The 20,952-nt window shown below is 38.7% G+C and overlaps 2 protein-coding genes across 3 annotated transcripts in view; one reads left to right on the forward strand and one right to left on the reverse strand.

Moving 5' to 3' along the window:
- tg (thyroglobulin) overlaps positions 1–20,952 on the reverse strand; it is a 335,665-nt gene that overhangs the window by 139,426 nt on the left and 175,287 nt on the right. The window lies entirely within an intron of this gene.
- The window catches only part of sla1a (Src like adaptor 1a), a 36,382-nt gene continuing 19,888 nt past the window's right edge, over positions 4,459–20,952 (forward strand). For both annotated transcript variants that reach the window (XM_028818124.2, XM_028818125.2), the window contains exons 1-2: positions 4,459–4,580; positions 11,354–11,464. In XM_028818124.2, the coding sequence (XP_028673957.1) occupies positions 11,392–11,464 (73 nt within the window). In that variant the 5' untranslated portion in view covers positions 4,459–4,580; positions 11,354–11,391. The remainder of the gene's footprint in view (positions 4,581–11,353; positions 11,465–20,952) is intronic.

The raw sequence follows: 20,952 nt of genomic DNA on the forward strand, positions 1-20,952 counted from the left end.
CATTTTCAGAAAGCTTGTGACAATTCCTACATCACTGAGTACAAGAAAGAAACCAACCCCACATGCAAGGTGTATTGATTTATAGATTTCAAATCAACCTAAGCTACATTTGATGGGAAGGAACGAAATGCTAGGACCGTGTTATAAGCTTGTTAATGTCACTTGCTTTTGATATTGTGTTTTTTTTTTAATAGTTTTGGTTATTTTGGCAATGTCATCTGATCACCATTTTGTGATTTTTTTTTCCATATAGTTGGTGACATTTTGTGTGTTTGTTTCATGGGTGCTCTTATTTGCCTTGAAAAGCACAATGTCATCGTCTTCCTTGTGAAAGTCATCATGTAAATAAACAGAAAAAGGCTGAAATCTGATAACTGTTGACAACAGCTATCACTTCCTTCTAGTTTTATTTTTTTGATGCTGTGGAAATTGCTGTTTTACTTCAGAGCATGCATGATATAATGACTCATTTATTACACAAAACATGTTCTCTAACCCTCTTTAACCAGCTTAGAGTTGTGGGGAGAGGGAGACATAAGGCCTGAGACAGGAAACAAGGAAACTAAAATAGTTGATTACAAGTAAAATGAAGTCAGTGCTTGAATTATAAACTATGACAGAAACTTCACTAAAACAAATTACAAGAAAAAGATTTACTTTCAGACTCTGTGAAAACTTTTTTTTTTTTTTTTTTCTTGAGGTGATGTCTTATGTTAGGAAAATTACCTGCAATGATATGTACTATTCTGGGTGAGTGGTCAACATGACCTTGTGGGTCTGCTCCTGAAACTGAAACTGACGGGTTTAGGCACAAATCGAATACATTAATTGAATGTATGCACAAGAGCAGTGGATGTGGATCTCAGAAAATTGTACTATAAAGCATTCAAACACCTTTTCAGATACAGTGTATCTGAATATGCTGACTAGGGTGGTGCATATCCTAAATGTTAACGCATTTCTTTGTAATTCCTGCCCTTTCACAACATCAGAAAGTTAAAAACACTCAGAATTCAATATTTTATTCTATGATACATTTCACATAAATAGAATCAATCTAATACATAACCCAGCCACAGGGGATGCACAAACCAGTGTGTTTCTTCGTGCCGGTCCCAAGCCCGGATAAATGGGGAGGGTTACGTCAGGAAGGGCATCCGGTGTAAAATTTTCACAAATCAATATGCGGACAACAGTACAAATTTCCATTCTGGATCGGTCGAACCCCGGGTTAACAATGACTGCCAACAGGGTGCTGGCAGAAATTGGGCTACTGTTGGCCGAAGAAGAAGAAGGAGAAGAAGAGGGGGGAGACGTGTCTCGAGGCAGGAGGAGAGGAGGAAAGTAAAGAGAATGGAACTGAGGGTAGGAACTTTGAATGTCGGCAGTATGACTGGTAAGTGGAGAGAGTTAGCAGATATGATGGAGAGAAGGAAGGTTGATATATTGTGCGTGCAAGAGACTCAATGGAAGGGGAGTAAGGCCAGGTGGATCGGAGGTGATTCAGATTGTTCTATCATGGTGTGGATGGGAGGCGAAATGGGGTAGGAGTTATTCTGAAGGAACAGTATGTCAAGAGTGTTTTGGAGATGAAAAGAGTGTCAGGCAGAGTAATGATTATGAAGCTGGAAATTGGAGGTGTGATGATGAATGTTGTTAGTGCATATGCACCGCAAGTTGGGTGTGCAATGGTTGAGAAAGAAGATTTTTGGAGTGAGTTGGATGAAGTGATGAACAGTGTACCCAATGGACAGAAAGTGGTGATTGGAGTGGATTTCAATGGGCATGTTGGTGAAGGGAACCGTGGAGACGAGGAGGTGATGGGTAGGTGTGATGTCAAGGAGAGGAATGAAGAAGGTCAGAGGATAGTGGATTTTGCCAAGAGGATGAATATGGCTGTGGTGAATACGTATTTTAAGAAGAGGGAGGAACATAGGGTTACATACAAGAGTGGAGGAAGATGCACACAGGTAGATAACATCCTATGCAGAAGAGTTGATCTGAAGGAGATTGAAGACTGCAAAGTGGTGGCAGGGGAAAGTGTAGTTAAGCAGCATAGGATGGTGGTCTGTAGGATGACATTGGAGATCAAGAAGAGGAAGAGAGTGAGGGCAGAGCCAAGGATCAAATGGTGGAAATTGAAAAAGAAAGACTGCAAGGCTGAGTTTAGGGAGGAGGTGAGACAGGCACTGGGTGCTAGTGACGAGTTACCAGACAGCTGGGAAACTTCAGCAGATGTAGTATGGGTGACAGCAAGAAGGGTGCTTGGCGTGACATCTGGAAAGAGGAAGGAGGAAAAGGAAACTTAGTGGGGGAATGAGGAAATACAGGAGAGTATACAGAGGAAGAGGATGGCAAAGAAGAAATGGGATAGTCAGAGAGATGCAGAAAGTAGACAAGAGTACAAGGAGATAAGGCGCAAGGTGAAGAGAGAGGTGGCGAAGGCTAAACAAAAGGCGTATGATGAGTTATATGAGAGGTTGGACACTAAGGAGGGAGAAAAGGACCTGTACCGATTGGCTAGACAGAGGGACCGAGCTGGGAAAGATGTGCAGCAGGTTAGGGTGATAAAGGATAATGATGGAAACGTACTCACAAGCAAGAAGAGTATGTTCAGCAGATGGAAAGAGTACTTTGAGAGGCTGATGAATGAAGAGAACGAGAGAGAGAAGAGGTTGGATGATGTGGAGATAGTGAATCAGGAAGTGCAACGGATTAGCAAGGAGGAAGTAAGGACAGCTATGAAGAGGATGAAAAATTGAAAGGCTGTTGGTCCAGATGACATATCTATGGAAGCATGGAGGTGGTTAGGAGAGATGGCAGTGGAGTTTTTAACCACATTGTTTAATGGAATCTTGGAAAGTGAGAGGATGCCTGAGGAGTGGAGAAGAAGTGTACTGGTGCCGATATTTAAGAATAAGGGGGATGTGCAGGACTGCTGTAACTACAGGGGAATAAAATTGATGAGCCACAGCATGAAGTTGTGGGAAAGAGTAGTGGAAGCTAGATTAAGAAATGAGGTGATGATTAGTGAGCAGCAGTATGGTTTCATGCCAAGAAAGAACACCACAGATGCAATGTTTGCTCTGAGGATGTTGATGGAGAAGTTTAGAGAAGGCCAGAAGGAGTTGCATTGCGTCTTTGTGGACCTGGAGAAAGCATATGACAGGGTGCCTTGAGAGGAGTTGTGGTATTTTATGAGGAAGTCGGGAGTGGCAGAGAAGTACGTAAGAGTTGCACAGCATATGTACGAGGGAAGTGTGACAGTGGTGAGGTCTGTGGTAGGAGTGATGGATGCATTCAAGTTGGAGGTGGGATTACATCAGGGATCAGCTCTGAGCCCTTTCTTATTTGCAATGGTGATGGACAGGTTGACAGGCGAGATTAGACAGGAGTCCCCGTGGACTATGATGTTTGCTGATGACATTGTGATCTGTAGCGATAGTAGGGAGCAGGTTGAGGAGACCCTGGAGACGTGGAGATATGCTCTAAAGAGGAGAGGAGAGGAATGAAGATCAGTAGGAACAAGACAGAATACACGTGTGTAAATGAGAGGGAGGTCAGTGGAATGGTGAGTATGTACAGAGTAATGGGGATTGTGGAAGAGAGGTGAAAAAGAGAGTGCAGGCAGGGTGGAGAAGAGTGTCAGGAGTGATTTGTGACAGACAGGTATCAACAAGAGTAAAAGGGAAGGTCTACAGGACGGTAGTGAGACCAGCTATTTTATATGGTTTGGAGATGGTGGCACTGACCAGAAAACAGGAGACAGAGCTGGAGGTAGCACAGTTAAAGATGCTAAGATTTGCACTGGGTGTGACGAGGATGGATAGGATTAGAAATTAGTACATTAGAGGATCAGCTCAAGTTGGACGGTTGGGAGACAAAGTCAGAGAGGCGAGATTGCGTTGGTTTGGACATGTGCAGAGGAGAGATGCTGGGTATATTGGGAGAAGGATGCTAAGGATAGAGCTGCCAGGGAAGAGGAAAAGAGGGAGGCCTAAGGGAAGGCGAAGGTTTATGGATGTGGTAAGAGAGGACATGCAGGTGATGGGTGTAACAGAACAAGATGCAGAGGAAAGAAGGATATGGAAGAAGATGATCCGCTGTGGCAACACCTAACGGGAGCAGCTGAAAGAAGAAGAAGAATCAATCCAATACATGCACTAATTTTGTAAGCTCAAATAAATACAGTAAACTGCAAGTTGATTGAAAAAGAAGATGGCTGCTGTTTTTATTTATTTATTTTTTTATCCCAACACATTACATGCGTAAAGTCCCTGAGTATCTTCCAGGAATCATAGTTCAAATGATAAATATATGAGTTAATGTTTAATATTGTATCTAAGAAATCGAGCTGTGTGCCCATCTTTTCAGTGCAAACAGGAAGTCACAGTCCAATTTGGTGCGTATTAAAATGTTCCTCATTTCATCAGAGGAAGCATGTGGTCATCAGCTCAATTTACTGTTTTTAACAACCCGGAAAGCCAGTCACTGAGCTCGTGATACCCACACCACATCCATGCACTCTGCCTTTAACTCTGCCACTTTGAAAAGAACCAGAAGATGCCTGCCTTCTAAAGGTAAGTGAATGAAACTTTCTTAAATGAAACATATTCCATAGATGATATTGCATAATTTTTTTCCAGTTTATATTTGTAGCTGTGCAACTCAACACCTCAAAAAGTGGTAGCACATAATGGTTCATTAGATTATATACGGAGATAACCAAAATTAAAATTTTGTGCAAAGCTAATGTCGCTTCAGAAGTAACAAATATCTGAGAATTAAATTATTTAAATTAATTGATCTACAGTAAGCTTGTCTGAAAGTGGACAGACTGTTATATTCAAATATATAGTCTAGTAAATATTAAATTAAGTGGCTCTGGAGTCCTGGGCTCATATTCTGTGCCCACTTACATTCTGTGAGAGGCTTGCATGTTCTCACTGTGTCTGGTTGGGTTCTTCTCCAGCTACTCTGGTTTTACTTCCACGAACCAAGCATGTGCATGTCACGTTAATTAGTCATTCTAAATTAGGTCTCAGTGAGTGAATCTCCTCCATCCATTAATGACTACTGTCTTCAGCCCACTGCTGAAGTCCACAAGACAGGTGCCCTGCCCCTGCCACTGCCACTCTAAACCTGATAAAGCAGGTTTGACCATTGATGGATAGATTATTAGATATCATTCAGTAATTTGAGAGAAGAATAAAAAAAAAACATCACATTTTAGAGCAAAGCAAACCATCCTGACTTTGGGGCTTGTCCCAAGCTCGGATAAACTGAGAAGGTCAATGTCAGACAGGGCAACTGGTTACAAGAGTTTAGCCAAAACCTTTACAGATGGAATCAATCCGATCCACTTTGGAAATTTTAGAACAAATAAAATATAGTCAGACTCCTTTTGCCCCACACTTTTCAAAACTCATATGCTCTATTTCACTCACTTCTTACTGTCCACTTACTACAGAGGAGACAGCCCAACTCCTATACTCTGATACACACTGTAGATCTTACCGTTTTCCATTTCTTTTTATCCATTCAGTCGAGTATGACTCTCGGTCACTCTAGCCAAGGTAAATCTAGGCTACTACCAAAGGGTCATTTCTGTCATAACTACAAAGTGAACAGAAATTCTCACTTGCATGTGCTAGTCAACATGCAGCATGTGGCCACTCTCAGGCGCCATGATTATTGAGAAGAATTACTCTAACTTAAACATTTGTTATAACTGGATATCTGAAGAAAAACATATTGTTTCAAAGAGAGATGGTGAGGAATAAGCCATAGGTTTATATGAGTGAGGAATATAGAGTGCAACTGATTGCAGAAAATGTCTCTTTGATGTATTATGTAAAGATAAATGATGAATTTGCAACCGAGTGTGGTAGTGGGGTGTTATACCATTAGCCATTATGGATGCAGTGAGAAGTCAATCAAAATGGCACCTTTTACTGGCTAACTAAAAAGATTATAATTTGCAAACTTACCAGCTCAGTCTCCTTCTTCAGGCAAGATGTAATCCACCCAAGTGCTTAATTTGTTGCGGCAATGATCTGATATTTTTCTGTTGGTCTATTCATTTATGATATTCTGTACTCGTATTAATGGATTCCCATTTTGTGGTCTATTCTTTGTTTTTACATCTTACTACTGTAGATGTCTACAGTACTATAACATTACACTGCTCTCTTGCAGTTGTGGTATTTCTTCTAAACAAGTGCACATTTTGATTTTTTGCCACAGAATAGACACCTCCAGAAGGAAAAGTGAATCTCTAAGTGAATTATAAGTAATTAAAGTGATAACAGAATCGGCACCTAAAATAATGCTATTAATCATATCTAAAAACATTACACTTTTGTGTGTTTATTAGCAGCAAAAACAGTACTAAGCAATGGAATGCAATGGCAGCCAGGCTGCACAGTGGTTTGCACTGCTGCCTTATGACTAAAGCATTTTGGGTTCAAATCTCATACTGTGCCCCTGTGTTTGCGAGGGTGAGTGCAGGTATTGATTATGAAAGTGAACTCTACAAAGGACCGTTGTCTCTTCCAAGGTTGGTTGGTTGCCGCCTTTGACTTGATGCTGCAGAGAGTTGCTCCAGCTCATCATTAAAAGACTGAAATAAGGCTGTTCAAGAAATGGATGGATGAAAATACAACAGTATGGTTCTATATTCTAACACTATAAAATGCAAAAAAAAAGTTGAACAGAAGACTGAATATTTATACCCTCATTATATATTTGCAGCTTGTAGAGTAAACCTACATGTTTTAGATTAAAAAAAAAAATGTAATATTGATGACATTATATAATAATTTGGACGCAGCTTGGTGGTGCAGTAGTTAATGATGCTGTTAATGTCGCTGGGGCTTTTTGTCTGGATGCTCCTATTTTCCCCTTAAACCCCAAAACAAGCAGGTTAGCCGAGATTTCAACTGGGCCTTTTATTGGTGCTCTGTGTCTGTGAATGAGCCAGGTGGTGTGACGGGCTCTCTGTTCTGAGTCACTTCCTGCATTGCACCTGGTGCTGCCCAGATAGGCCCCAGCTCTGAAGCAGACTTGAGAATGCTATTAAATTATCATTTGCAATGTCTTTGATTAATAAAATAAAACTCAGTGCAGTAACTTGTGGATCTAAATTGCCGTCAGGAGATCAAAGTTCTACAGTCACTGCATGAGTGCATTTGTTAATTTTAGAAATTACAGTGATACCAACTTTACAAAATGAGATCATGTTAACAGACGATTTATGCTAAGAGTGATTCTTACTCTAGAAGCAGCAGGATTATTAATCCAGTGTTTAATGTGGTTAGACTTTTATCAAAAACAGGAACCGTTAGATAACATAATGTTCGCAATCGCATTTAGCCTTTCCTGGCAGCACTCGCAGCAAGGCAGGCAACAGATTCTGGACAGGGTACCACTGCAACGAAGGGTCACTCACACATACAGTAAATATACATTACAGCCAGTCAGTTACTGCATGTATTTGGAAAAGAGGAAGGGAAACTCGAGTACCAAGAGGAACACAAAACACACACATGGGGTGAAAATAAAGACTCCACATGGACACCATTTGGAAAAAGGGTATGAATCCAGGATCTTCCATCTGTGACTCAGCGGCAGTTACCAATGTAAAAACTAAATTGAATGTAACATAATTAAAATAATTAATAATGCATGTAAATAAAAAAATAAAATGGATGTGGTCATATTGCGCTGACACCTCACATCTCCAAAGATCCACAGCTGACTCACTGTTTGTGTAGTGTTAGGGTGTTCTTTGCATCTTCCTCTCAGCCATTCATGTAACATCAATTGGCAAATCCAATTTAATCAAGTGAGTAAGTGTGCCAGGAAATTAGAACATTACAGCAATCTTGACGAGAACAGGCCACTCAGCATAACAACTCATCATTCTTAAAGTCTCAAAAGTTACATTGAGTCAAGTTCAGAATGTCTATAAAAGTGCCAGTCTGACAGATTATTTGGTAGTACTGTATATTCCAAATAGCAATAGTTTTGTGTAGGAAGAAACACTTTCTAATGTCTGTATGAAATCTACCCGTAACAAATTTTTACCTGTGTCCCCATGTTCTTTTTGAAGACCTGATATTAAAGTAACACCTTAAATCCACTGTACTAATTCCCTTCATAATTTTGAACATGTTGGTCATGTTTTCCACTTACTCTATTTATCTCTAAAATGAAAAGGTTAAACTTCTTCAGTCTTTACTCATGGCTTATAACAGAATCAGTCTACTTTCTCTCCTATGTACTTTCTCTAGAGCTGCTTTGCCTTTTTTAACACAAAGATTTTACTTGATGATTAAAAGCACCATACAAGTAAGACTTTTCTATCATTTATTCACTTGGTGTTTGTAAACCAGCAGTGGGATTCTTCATTCTATTCCATCCGCAGCATCTTAAACAGGATGTTAAAAAGATGAAATATTGTATACAGTGCCATTATGAACAATCCCTCCATTTTATAACCAATTATTCAGTTCCCTTTTGAGGACAGACAATGCCAATTCCAACTACATAGGGAACACGGCAGAAAGCTACCCTATACCAGACACCAATTAATCAATGGGACACATTCATACACACAGCCACACTTAGTCATATGGAGAGCTGCCAATTAACTTAACAGGTATGTCATTGGGATTTTGGAGGTGAGGTACAGAGAAAAACACTACTCAGACATGAGGAGAAACTTCACATAGATAACAATATGTTTATGACGATATTTAGTTCCCATTACATGCAAAAATGTATTTTAAAATATGAGTACATCATCTTATTAGATTTATTGGAATAACTGGGATTGAGAATATTATGTAGCATTTTAAGATGAACAAAATGTTAAAGTTTTTCAAGGTTCTAAATACTTCTGAAAGTGTCTTATATAGTGCTTTTTCTATTCCTCTATGTTATCTACTGTAACACATTTCACATCTTTCTATGTTGTATTGTGACTTCCATGCCAAATGACAATTTCACCTCGGGATTAACAAAGTATATAAAAATTAAAAAAATCAAAAAAAGGAAATGCCAACACACTGAACAAGTTAATCAGCAGGGCTGGCTCTATTCTGGGCACTTTCTTAGACTCTCCAGGGGTGCTAGAACCATGTCTGCTATGCCGCTGGCCATCATGACAAAGGACACCTTCTGTGTGACACCCTAGTCAAACAGTGGAGCACCTTCAACATAAGGCTGATTTGACCATGGAGCTCCAGGAAACACTTTTTAAGATCTTTTTAGCAACTCCCATCAGACTGTAGAATACAGTATATATTCTGGCTAGACTTTTTGATATTTTAATAAGTTAATTTAAAAGAGATTAGAGGCATATTTATTATTTTACTGTTTAAACTTTGTGTTTGGCCGTTTGCTATTATTATATGTAGGCTGACATAACACTCCAATTTCATTTCGGGGTCAGTAATGTCTGTCTAACTATCTATCAGTTTTCTCCATGGAATCGAGTTCCCTACTACATGCCTCGAATGTGCATATCTAAAAAAAAAAAAAGTTAATAAAAATGGATTAAATAATTAAAATGGGTAGAACAATAATTCAATAACAATTCTAAAAAATAGATTTTAATTTTGAAGTCGTAAACATTAGGACAAAGACAATTTAAATTTGTTTTCTTGAGTGTCTAAGGATTTATGAAATTAATGATCCATAAACAAACATGACAGTTTATTTTGTCATGGAGAATGCCATCTCAAAGCATTTTACAGATATTTTTAACAACAATAATTGGAATAACGGTCCTGATATATAAAAGAGTCCTCTCTGTCTTTCTGTTTTTTTATATTCAGTGATGGTAAGCTCAATGCAAACATCCATCCATACATTTATTTCCTTAACTAATTCAGTCATAGAGGATAAGAGCCTATTTGGGGTATCGGACCATATGACCAGAACCAACCATGAATGATGTGCCAGTCAATAGCAGCAGATATTAACAAATATTCAAATTTATTCATCCCAAGCCAATTCAGATTCTCCAGAAATTCTTATATCTTTTAGCTATGAGAGAAAATTGGAGAACCAATTTAGTGCATACAGCATTTTTGTCTGTAGATGGGTTTATAGTACTGCACATGTTAAACATAACAATAAAAAATACATATTTTTTAAAACTAATGTAATAGACCTAACAAAGCAACAATCATGGCTTGAAGTCCATGAGGGAAGTCAAAGGCTGACGAACACAGACCCACCTAATTCCCAAAAAAGCTTTCGGGTGCATGACCCAGATTGTGTTGGTGATGGTTGTGTTTTACTGTTGCTGTTTTTCTGACACCAAAAAGCCTATTATAACCAGAAGATAATATAAATTAGAATGAACCAGCAACTTTAACTGCCAGAAGAATAGTCTTAATGATTATTAAAAAACTGACAAAAAGGCAGATGTTGTTTGACTTGTTAAAAGAGGGAGGGTTCATCCTTGTATGGAATAATCAGATGAACGAGGCATCTGTCAATGTAGTGGTAAGATAACCTGTGGCATATGAAGAAAGTGTACGCACTCTTGCACAGTGTATTCATACAAACATAACATAAAAGTGAAAATGTTGTAGACCACATCTGCATGTCAAACATTTGCATTATAAAATAATTATCACAGATGTTGTACATAATGGAACTTCTGTCTGCAGTAATTAACTGCATTGCATACTGAAGGATGTGAGTGTGCTGAAAGACAATACTTTTTAAAATAAAATGACATGCTAATTGGTTCCTGCATTGCACCTGATGCTGCTCGACTGTCACTGTAAACTGAGTTAAGGGAGTTTTATGACGATTTGATGGATGGATATTAAAGACACTGTCTTATGAAAATTCAAATTAATTATCATTCAGCAGCAGATGTATACAGAATTTCATAATTTCACTCTCTAAAAAAATAGATAATTAAAAGAATTTCAGGTGCATTACTGTGACTATTATAGGTTTAAATTCTACCTATGACTTTCTCTCTAAGGAGGTCTTTCTTCTTTTTCAGTCTGAATGAGCCAGTTTAACTCTCTTGATATTTATTTGCTGTACTTCCTATTTTTGAACAGTTAGGGGTAATGGAAAATGCTGGTCAACAACAGTTCTCCCTGACTTCCCCATTCTGCAGAAGGCTGCCCTTTTACTTATATCTTAGTTTGCAAGCTTGCATTATATTTAAAAAAAAGACACAGAAAAAAAAACAAGTAAAAACCCTGTAGCCCAGGGGTAAGAAATGCCATTACACTGCCTGTCCTTTGATTTGAAATCCATATCACTTTGGCTATGCATACAGTATGTGAAATCCATGGCTGCCTTTGTTTTATATTAGGACTTGATGATTTGGAGCCCATGACTCACTAGCAGAAGATGGGGAATTCACTGAAAGCAGGCGGTTCAGAGGCTGATAAAGAAACAAGATACTTTGATCCACGGCTGAAAGGTAAGCAGTTGTTCATTTAAATAATGCCATCCTGAAAAGTGCTAAATTTAAAATATGGAAAATCCTGTATAATATAAGGACTGCATACATTTTTTATACTGTAGTGGATTTTTAAGATGATAGACAGGAATAAGGAGCAATCCGTCGTTACTTTTGTGTAGTTCTACCAAAGTGTGCACCGCCATAAAAACATTTATGGTGAACATTGTAGTCCAGACGTGTAGAATATGGTGCACTGGCTAAGGAACTGGACCATAAAAAAAGAAGGCTGCCGGTTTGGTTACTACTGTTGATTCAATGATTTACCTGAACAAGTCAACTAACTTTCTTATAAGCAATTGCATTGCACTGTGGTATAAAGATGTCCATCTAACAATAATAATAACAATAATAATTAACATTATTATTGTTGTTACATGGACATATTTTATTTAAAAGCATCTTTCAAAATACCCAAAGCAACTGTACATCAGAAAATATAACAAAAAATAAAACAAAACAATAAAAATATACAGGCATGGATCTCTAAAGGTAGGACATTCCACAACTGTGGGCCCACCACACTAAAAGCTCTGTCACCCATAGTGCAGACCCTGCACAATATAACATTTAAAAATGAACGTGATGAGGTGTATGACTTTAGTAAGGAGAAAAGAAAAGGTGGGGACAGACCATGAAAGACCTTAAATACTCAAAGGAGGAGTTTACAGTGAATGCGAAATGAACAGGGAGCCAGTGTTAGAGAAATACGTTCTCAGGGTTTTAAACGTACGAGGGCTCCTGCTGCTCAATTTTACACATATTGCTGTCTGTTTAGGCTCCAAGCAGAGACACCAAACAGGACGGCATTTCAATAATCAAGTCGTGAGTTGACAATAATGTGAATAAATGTCTTGGTTGTGATCTCAGAGAAAGGGATACAACTTTGCAATTTGCTTGAGATGGAAAAAAAGCTGCCTTAGTGATGCTTTTGATATGTGGTTCAAAAGAGAGTGCAGTGTCAAGAATGACACCAAGATTTGTGTAGATAAAGAGGGATTGTCAAAGAAAAAGTGTCCTTTTTCCTTAAAACACCTGGGGATGAGATGATTGTGGTCTTTGCTTTTTCACTATTTAATCTGAGAAAATTATTAGTCAACCATTGCTTTACATCAGTCAGAAAGGCAACCAATGTGGGTAGGGATGGTGAGATATTAAGGTTTACATGGGTGCTGTATGTAGATAGACCTGACTATCATCAGCATAGCAATGAAACTGTAATCCGTACTGTCCGTTTATGGCACAAGTGAGAATCATATAAACAATCAAATAACATATGATTCAAATATACACTGTTAGTAAGAAGAAATATATTGTTTCCATATGTATCCTGGAGATAATTTCTGCTATATTGTTATTTGTCTAACCAGACTCCCAGTGGAAAATATTTGAGACTGGTACTTATTTTATTTTTACTGTCTTACTCAGCTCTTAATGTGTCTGGTATGTGTAAATGTGGACGTGTGTATGATGCACCCTGCAATGGACCTGTTCCTCTCTAAGGATACTTCCTACCATGAACCCATAGCTGTCCAGACAGAAAGACAGATAAAGGCACTATATAATAGACAGAGAGACATTTCTTTGTTTCCAGGAGAAATTTTGGCTTTTTACAGAAGCCGTTTAAATAAATAAATACATAAATAGATAAATATATATACGCACACACACTATATGGTCTGAACACACACAAGAATGACTAAAACAAAAGAAGATTTAAGAAGAAAGAAAACTTCTGACTTGGCAGTCCTAGTGAGGCCTTTTGCAAGCATAATGTCATTGGTATAAAAGAGTCCCTGTAGTGTTTCTTGACACACTTATTCAGAATAATTCATTAGCTTAAAGTACCCAATATTAGTGTGCCACAGAGAGAATGTGCAGCATTGTTCATAATGAGACTTAGTTTTACTTTCATTCTCTACCTCACTGCTATCTCCAGGGGGTCTACAGTGTGCCCCATAACTAAACCTGCCCTTTTAATTACCTTGTTGATTCGGTGGACCTCTCTTGAAGTGATGCTATTGGACCACCACACACCATAGAGTAGAAAATCACACTGGCCATCACCTAGTTGTTGAAGATGTGAAGGATGTAATTTACCCACATTAAAGGGACTCAGTCTCCTAAGAAAAAAAAGAGTGTTCTGTCCTTTCTTATAAAGACCAGTATACTTCCAAGACCAATCCAAGCTGTCATTGACGTGGACCCGACAGCACTTGTGGGAGTGCACCACCTCTACATCTTCTCCATAAATAGTGACCAGACATAGAGGCTCTTTGGCACAATGAAATTCAATAATCAGTTCCTTAATTTTGCTGATTTTAAGATGTAGATAATTCCCTTTGCACCCAGAAACAAACTTTCCACTTGACTCCTCTCCTCTGTGTCACCACCCTCCCCCCCCCCCCCTTATCAATACACCCCATAAGTGCAGAATCATCTGAAAATTTCTGCAAATGATATGACCTGCTGTTATATTTATAGTCTGGGGTGTACCGAGTGAAGAGAAAAGGAGACAGGATTGTTGTCCGTGGTGCTCCAGTGTTGCTCACATCCGTATCAGAAACACAGTCCTTGTGATTGGTGGGGTTATGAAAATGGATGATTTATTTTAAATTACTGGGACCGCCTACTGTATGATATAATTTCCAGAATCACTTGGTTCCTGCTTTATACCCACAGGACCTCCAAAGATGCTTACCAATATCACAGTCGCTGGCTGGTTTTAACTCATGTTACCTTGCATGTGACAAAACTACAATGGAAGCATTGTGACTATGTGAATCATTTTTAACTGGATTGGTTTGGGTTTGGTTTAGTGGTATACTCACTCATTTGTGATAAACTGGAGTGATGAGTGGATGGGAACACACAAAATAGCAAACAGTATGGGCTAGTGATCATGTTTAATGCTGCTTGTAAACATCAACACATTATTATTATTACTGTTATTATTTATTTATTTAGCAGGCACCCTTATCTAAGGTGACTTACAAAGCAAGTTATAATGTTTACAAGAATGATTAGAAGGAGCCTGCATTAAAAGCAACAAGAGAACAAGACAAAAACCAAGCAAGGTGGAGTAATAGTTCTATATAATTATTCCTGCAACTAGAGAGACTAAGACAAAATTCAGTATCCTGAAGTCTTTTTCAGTACAAGAACAGCTATCCTGTAAAAGGGAAGCTAAGCAGTTCCAAAATATTTAATGAAAAGTTTTCAAAAGATGCCTAAATCTGAGCATGTCAGGTGCAGTTCTTATAGAAAAAGGGAGATCATTCAACAACCCTGGAGCAAGAATAGAGAAACATTGTCCAGTCATGGCACATCTGACAAGAGAAGGGACACTTAGCAGACTAGCAGAGGCAGAATGGAGACTTCTTGATGAGACATATAGAGAGGCTAAAAGGCTAGAAAAATTGACAATCAGAACCCTACAGAGAACTGTAGGTCAAGTCAAGAATTTTGAACTGGGCCCTTGTAGAAACAGGGAGACAGTGGAATGAATGAAGCAGAGAAACAGTAGGAGTGAAACAAGGAACAAAGGGCACCAGATGATCAGCTGCATTTGGGAGGAGCTGGACAGGTCTGATAGCAGTCAAAGGAAGTCCCGGTAGGAGAGAGTTGCAATAATCCAGCCAAAATAGAGCCAGTGTCTGAACAAGGAGTTGCGTGGCATATTTAGTGAGGAAGGGTTGAATTTTGTTCTGAATATTATGAAGAAAGGAACAACAAGATTGGGTGATTGAAGAAATACAGTATATTAGACTAACTGTCCCTCACAGCTCTGCCTGTGTAGTAGTGAAACAGGACAAACTTTAAAAATCAATTAAAAAAAATGTAATCATTTGTATTGAGAATAATTTATATTGATAGCTTTCATATCCAAGAGCCTCTTGATATACAATATTTTTGGTTTTGCTATCAGGGGTGAGAATGTAGCTGTGATCCCTTTGCCAAAAATGTAAAAAGTTGGCAAGGTATCTCTGGCCAAGCAGAGGGTAGGTACACTCCAACATCAAATGTTGCCACCGTATCTGATCGTGTTCAGCTCTGATGGGAGAGTGTCCCCTGCGTGGGGCGAGGAACATGTGGCTGTGATATCTCTGCCAATGAGCAGGTACCCTCTAAAACACACGTAGCTGTGATCCCTCTCTCAAAAACATCAAACATTACTCTTTAACAATCTCTAGATGATAATGTCTGCTGAACAAGCCTGGTATAGCTAGTTAAGTGGAGGCAAGGTACGCTTCAAAAACGTGGTGACAGGTAGATCAACTCAAATGGAGGCTGGCGCATGAGTGAGGAGGGCCCCACCCAGCTCACTGCCTATTGGACAAAGACTGGAGTAGACGATGCAATTACCTATCTGTTCTAGTCGACTTGCTCTCATCTGGACAAAGTTGGTAGCACTGCAAGGATTATAAATTGTGATTTCTCCGGTGCCTTGAACAACACCCAGCTATCTCTGTTAAGGAGTAAACTCAGAGATATGCAGGTGGATAAGCCTATGGCATCCTGAATAATGGACCATCTCTCAAGAACTGTGTTTCTGATTTGGATGTGAGCAACACTGGAGCACCACAAGGAACAGTCCTGTCTCTTTTTCTTTTCACTCTGTACACCTCACACTATAAATACAACAGCAGGTCATGTCACTTGCAGAAATTGTCAGATGATTCTGCACTTATGGGATGTTCTGATAAAGGGGGTGAGACCGAGGAGAGAAGTCATGTGGAGAACTTTGTTTCTTGGTGCAACGGGAATTGACTGCTGTAAAAGCAGAAGCTCAGCAAAACCGGGAACTGGTTATTACCTTTCAGTGCACCATAGAGCCTCTATGTCCAGTCACTATTCAAGGATTGAATGTAGAGGTGGTCCACATTAATGACAGATTGGACTGCTCTTGTAGCACAGATGAACTATATAAGAAAGAGCAGAGCTGGCTCTTTTATCATAGAACACTTTGTTGCTTGGGAAGTGACATCACATTTTTTACAACTCTGTGATGGGCAGTGGGACTTTATACACTGTGGTGTGCTTGGCTGGTAACATCACTCAAAAAGAGGCCCACCGGATTAACAAGCTAATTAAAAGGGAAGCTTCAGTTATGGGACACTCTGGACCCCCTGGAGGTAGCAGAAAAGGAAAGAATGAGAGCAAAACTGAGTGTCATTATGAACAGTTGTGCACATCCTCTCCCTGACATGCTGTGTCAAGAAAATCTACACCAACGGCAATATGGCTGCATAAGGCCTCACTGGGACTGGAACTGGGACTGCCAAGTCAGAAATTTTGTTTCTTTGTAATTTTCTTCCATTTTAGTCATTCAGACCATAGTATCTGTGTGTATGTATTTTAGCAACCAATAATCAATTAATCAATCAATTTATATTATTTATATCCTACCAAACTAATTTAAAATACCTGAAATTTCATCTTCAGGTGAGGAGCAAAGAAAATTATAATAAACACGCCACACTTTCATCGGATTAGCGCTATTTCAGCTGTGGAATGGCCAAATGGGGGAGGCAGCTTGATGAATGAGGTCTCCAGGACTCTAAACAAATCCAAATCACATTATGTGATATCATCTACTGTTAAATTCTACTCCGTACTTCTGAAATGTTTATTTTTATACTGTATTGAGGATTTGTTCTGTTCTGTGTATTATATTGTATTGACCCTTTTCTTTTTGACACCCACTGCACGCTCAACCTACCTGGAAAGGGGTCTCTCTTTCAACTGCCTTTCCCAAGGTTTCTTCCATTTTTTCCCTACAAGGGTTTTTTTGGGAGTTTTTTCTTGTCTTCTTAGAGAGTCAAGGCTGGGGGGCTGTCAAGAGGCAGGGCCTGTTAAAGCCCATTGCGGCACTTCTTGTGTGATTTTGGGCTATACAAAAAAATAAATTGTATTGTAATTGTATTGTACTTGAAAAGATATATTTAGCAGATCAAGCCCACTCTTTTCTAAACTACATTAAAACATTAGATGATTACATTTAAATCTATAACAAGACACTACAGACAACACAGAGGCCCTTTAAGGAAGGCCCAGCTGTAAACTGTAGCATTTTGTCTAAGAACATCTTTTAAATATATCAGTTGCCTTTCTCCCTGTGGGCAGAAGCCTCGAAGACAGATGTCATCAGTTTAAATGCTCGCAGGGAGTTAAAACAGTAGCTCCAGTTATTTGATTAGCTTTTTAAAAAATAATGTTTAAAACTGAAATTTAAAAATACTTAGATAGATCATGGCTCCATTTCAAGCAATCTCTTTTAAAATAAATACTTCTGAAATAACAAATACTAGTGTAACCTAACTGAACCTGTGACTATTTTAAAGGCACCCATAGTTCTTCAATTCAGTGACAGGTTCTTTGGTGAATAACTTAAACAAGATCCTGTCTGACAGGCTTTTTTAGCACAGTATCTCTAACATAAAACTGCCGGCTTTTAAACAACATAACACCATTTTGGTGTGATTTTATCAAACCATAGGTTAATTTTCCACTTAGTACAGTTTCCTGTATTTGGGTTAAACTTATCAGCATATTCTAATTTTAGACACAGGTAGACTTGCAAAAGCTGCACTTTTGATAATTATTTTAGACTCTCCTTTTACAGTAACACTATGACAGATTTTGCTGATGACATATTTTTCATACCGTTGGGTGGAAGCTGAAAGCTATTTTAGATGAGTTCATACATTTATTGTCCCTTTGAAGTTATCATTCATTTTTATCAGAAATGGGCCAACATCAAAATCTTGACTCCTCATTATTTACAAAATGTCAAGTGAATAGGAACGTACGACTGAAATGACTTGTTTTGAATTAAATAGTGAGTATACCCCATTTGTAACCTTCACGCAGTAGGAAATAAATGATCTTGAACATATTTCCATCTCATGATATTCAGTTATTTTCAACAACAACAATTTACTTCTTGTATAGCCAAAAATCACACAAGGAATGCCTCAATGGACTTTAGCAGGCCCTGTTTTTTGACAGCCCCTTAGCCTTGACTCCTCTAGCTTGATGAGAAAAAAAATCAGTGATTTCATTATTATGGGGTGAGTGTAGTAGATAAGGATTTAAACTCTGAGATTTTGGGTTCCAATTCTGCAACTCCACTGTGTGAACTCAAGTTACTTCACCTGTCTGTGTACTAATTGGAACCAAAACAAAAATGTAATCAGTTTTATCTTAAATGTTATAAATTGCCTTTGATAATGGCAATAGCCTGGTAATAATTATTTTCTTCCAAGTCCCTGTTAGAAGTCAGTCAGTCATTTTCTAACCCGCTTAAGTCCTGAACAGGATCATAGGTAGTCTGCTGGAACAAGCATAGAGTGCAAGGTAGGAACAAACTCTGGACAGGGCGCCAGTCTGTCACAGGCCTGTTAGAAATGAGCAGTTATAATGCAGTACATAATTTAAAGTAAGGGGAAATGAGTACAAATATATTAATGTGCAAACTTTAAATCTTATTATAACCCATGAAAATGTGGAGGTGTCTGTGTTCCAGCAACCAATAATCACCCATTTGCTGAATCCAGTTAGTATAATTTTATATTCAGAAGGAAGCAATTACTGGTTCAACACTGCATGTCTCATACTTACATTTGAAAAATTGTGAGTCACCAATAAGCCTAAGAGGTACATCAATCATTTATGGTAGGAAAGAGTAACACATGGAGGAAAGCCCACGCAGACACCACGCGAAAATGTGCAAACAGCAAAAAGAAAGTGAATACAATGGGATTAGATCTCCTATACATCTGTTACAGTATATAAGACCTTTCACATGCATCTGTCTATGGTTAATGGTAAATTATAAATATAAGATGGGAGACACTGTCTTACAGGAAGCAATAACTGAAAAGAAACAATTAAAGAGGCAAATAAAATGTTAGGTTATATCCCAAAAATGTTGAATATAAGTTGAGGGGCGTTATGTTTAGAGTATCTAATGCACTTTTAAGACCATATCTGGAGTAATTGTGCTCAATTCTGGTCACCACACTGCAAGAAATACAAATCAGCAATTAAAGCTCTGCAGATGAGCGCAACCAGGTGCATTCAAGGACTTAAGGACATGTCCTACTCCGACAGTTTCAGAGAATTAAACCTGTTTAGACTTGAGCAGTGGAGACCGTGTGGGAACCTAGTCCAGATATTTCAAATCCTCAAAGGCATTGATATAGTAGATCTAGTTGAATTCTTTCAACTTAAGGGTGAATCACATACTCAAAGACAGCAGAGGCACAGAGCTTGCGTTCTACACAAGAGTCCGCAATTATTAGTTGTTCACAGGAACATAAGAAATCTGATAACCAAGAGGAGACCAGTCAATCCATCAGGCTTGTTTGTTAAGAATCCCAATATCTCATCCAGATACATCTTAAAGGTTATCAAGGTTTCTGCTTCAATGACATATCTTGGTAGTTTGTCCCAGGTTTCCACAATGCTATGTGTAAAGAAATGATTCTTCATTTCAGTCTTATATGCACTTCCCCTTAATTTCCACTGGTGTCCTCGAGTACTTAATTTACCTCTCTTTCTCCCATGAATTAGCCTTTGTCTCAGCTAATCTCACAGCACTGTGCTTAGTGGCACTGCCAATTTGAGGTGGCTTTGAAGTCTCAAGGAGAGCAAGCCATAGCACCCTCAGCTGGGTGTTGTCTCAAACAGTAAGCATGGACTAAAGCAGGACAGGCGCTGGGGAAGAGGTGTGTGGAGTTTGGGGCATGTGGGTGTGTGTTTGGGGGTGATGTGGTGGGATAAGTGTTGCAGGATTCTTCTGTGGCGTAGTGGCAACAGGGAGAGATGAAGTACCCACCTAACTAACCCGTACAGTTGTTGCTTAAGCTATTGGTAGCATCAGATGGGTCACTAACATCTTGTATCACTAAGATCATTGTCTTTGTCCTCTTCTTCTACACTCCTGGCTTTTACAACAATTTTTCAAAAGACTTTTTAATTGCCACATTTAAACCTTGCTTCTTTTCCTTAACTTTTCATCTCTCGAGTTCATGATAGTCATTTGTTCCTATCTCTGCTTACGCTTGCCATTTTTTTTTAGCTACGCTCCATCCCACAATAACATTTAGCTTGCAACTTATGACACAGATTTTGCAGGGCAGGTGTGTCTCCTGTTTTAAATAATGCTTCCCCCGTCCTGTTTATTTTTGATTTCATTGTAAGTAAAAGTTAAGAGTTTTGTATGTCAAGTTACTAAAATACTTAAACATGGATGTATTTATATTTGTATGCATGTGTGAAGAGGGATTGTGAATTTGGTTTGTTGGTCAGGATGGGTCCTCATGTCAACCAGATCAAGCAAGCCCTGAGACATTTGTACCTCTTGAAGGGTCAACCTGTAAGGCAGATTGTGGAGTGCTTAACTTCAAAGTTTTCACTGGAACCACATGCTGCCACATAACAGG

The sequence above is a fragment of the Erpetoichthys calabaricus genome, chromosome 13, assembly GCF_900747795.2.
Source record: "Erpetoichthys calabaricus chromosome 13, fErpCal1.3, whole genome shotgun sequence".
Taxonomy (NCBI): domain Eukaryota; kingdom Metazoa; phylum Chordata; class Cladistia; order Polypteriformes; family Polypteridae; genus Erpetoichthys; species Erpetoichthys calabaricus.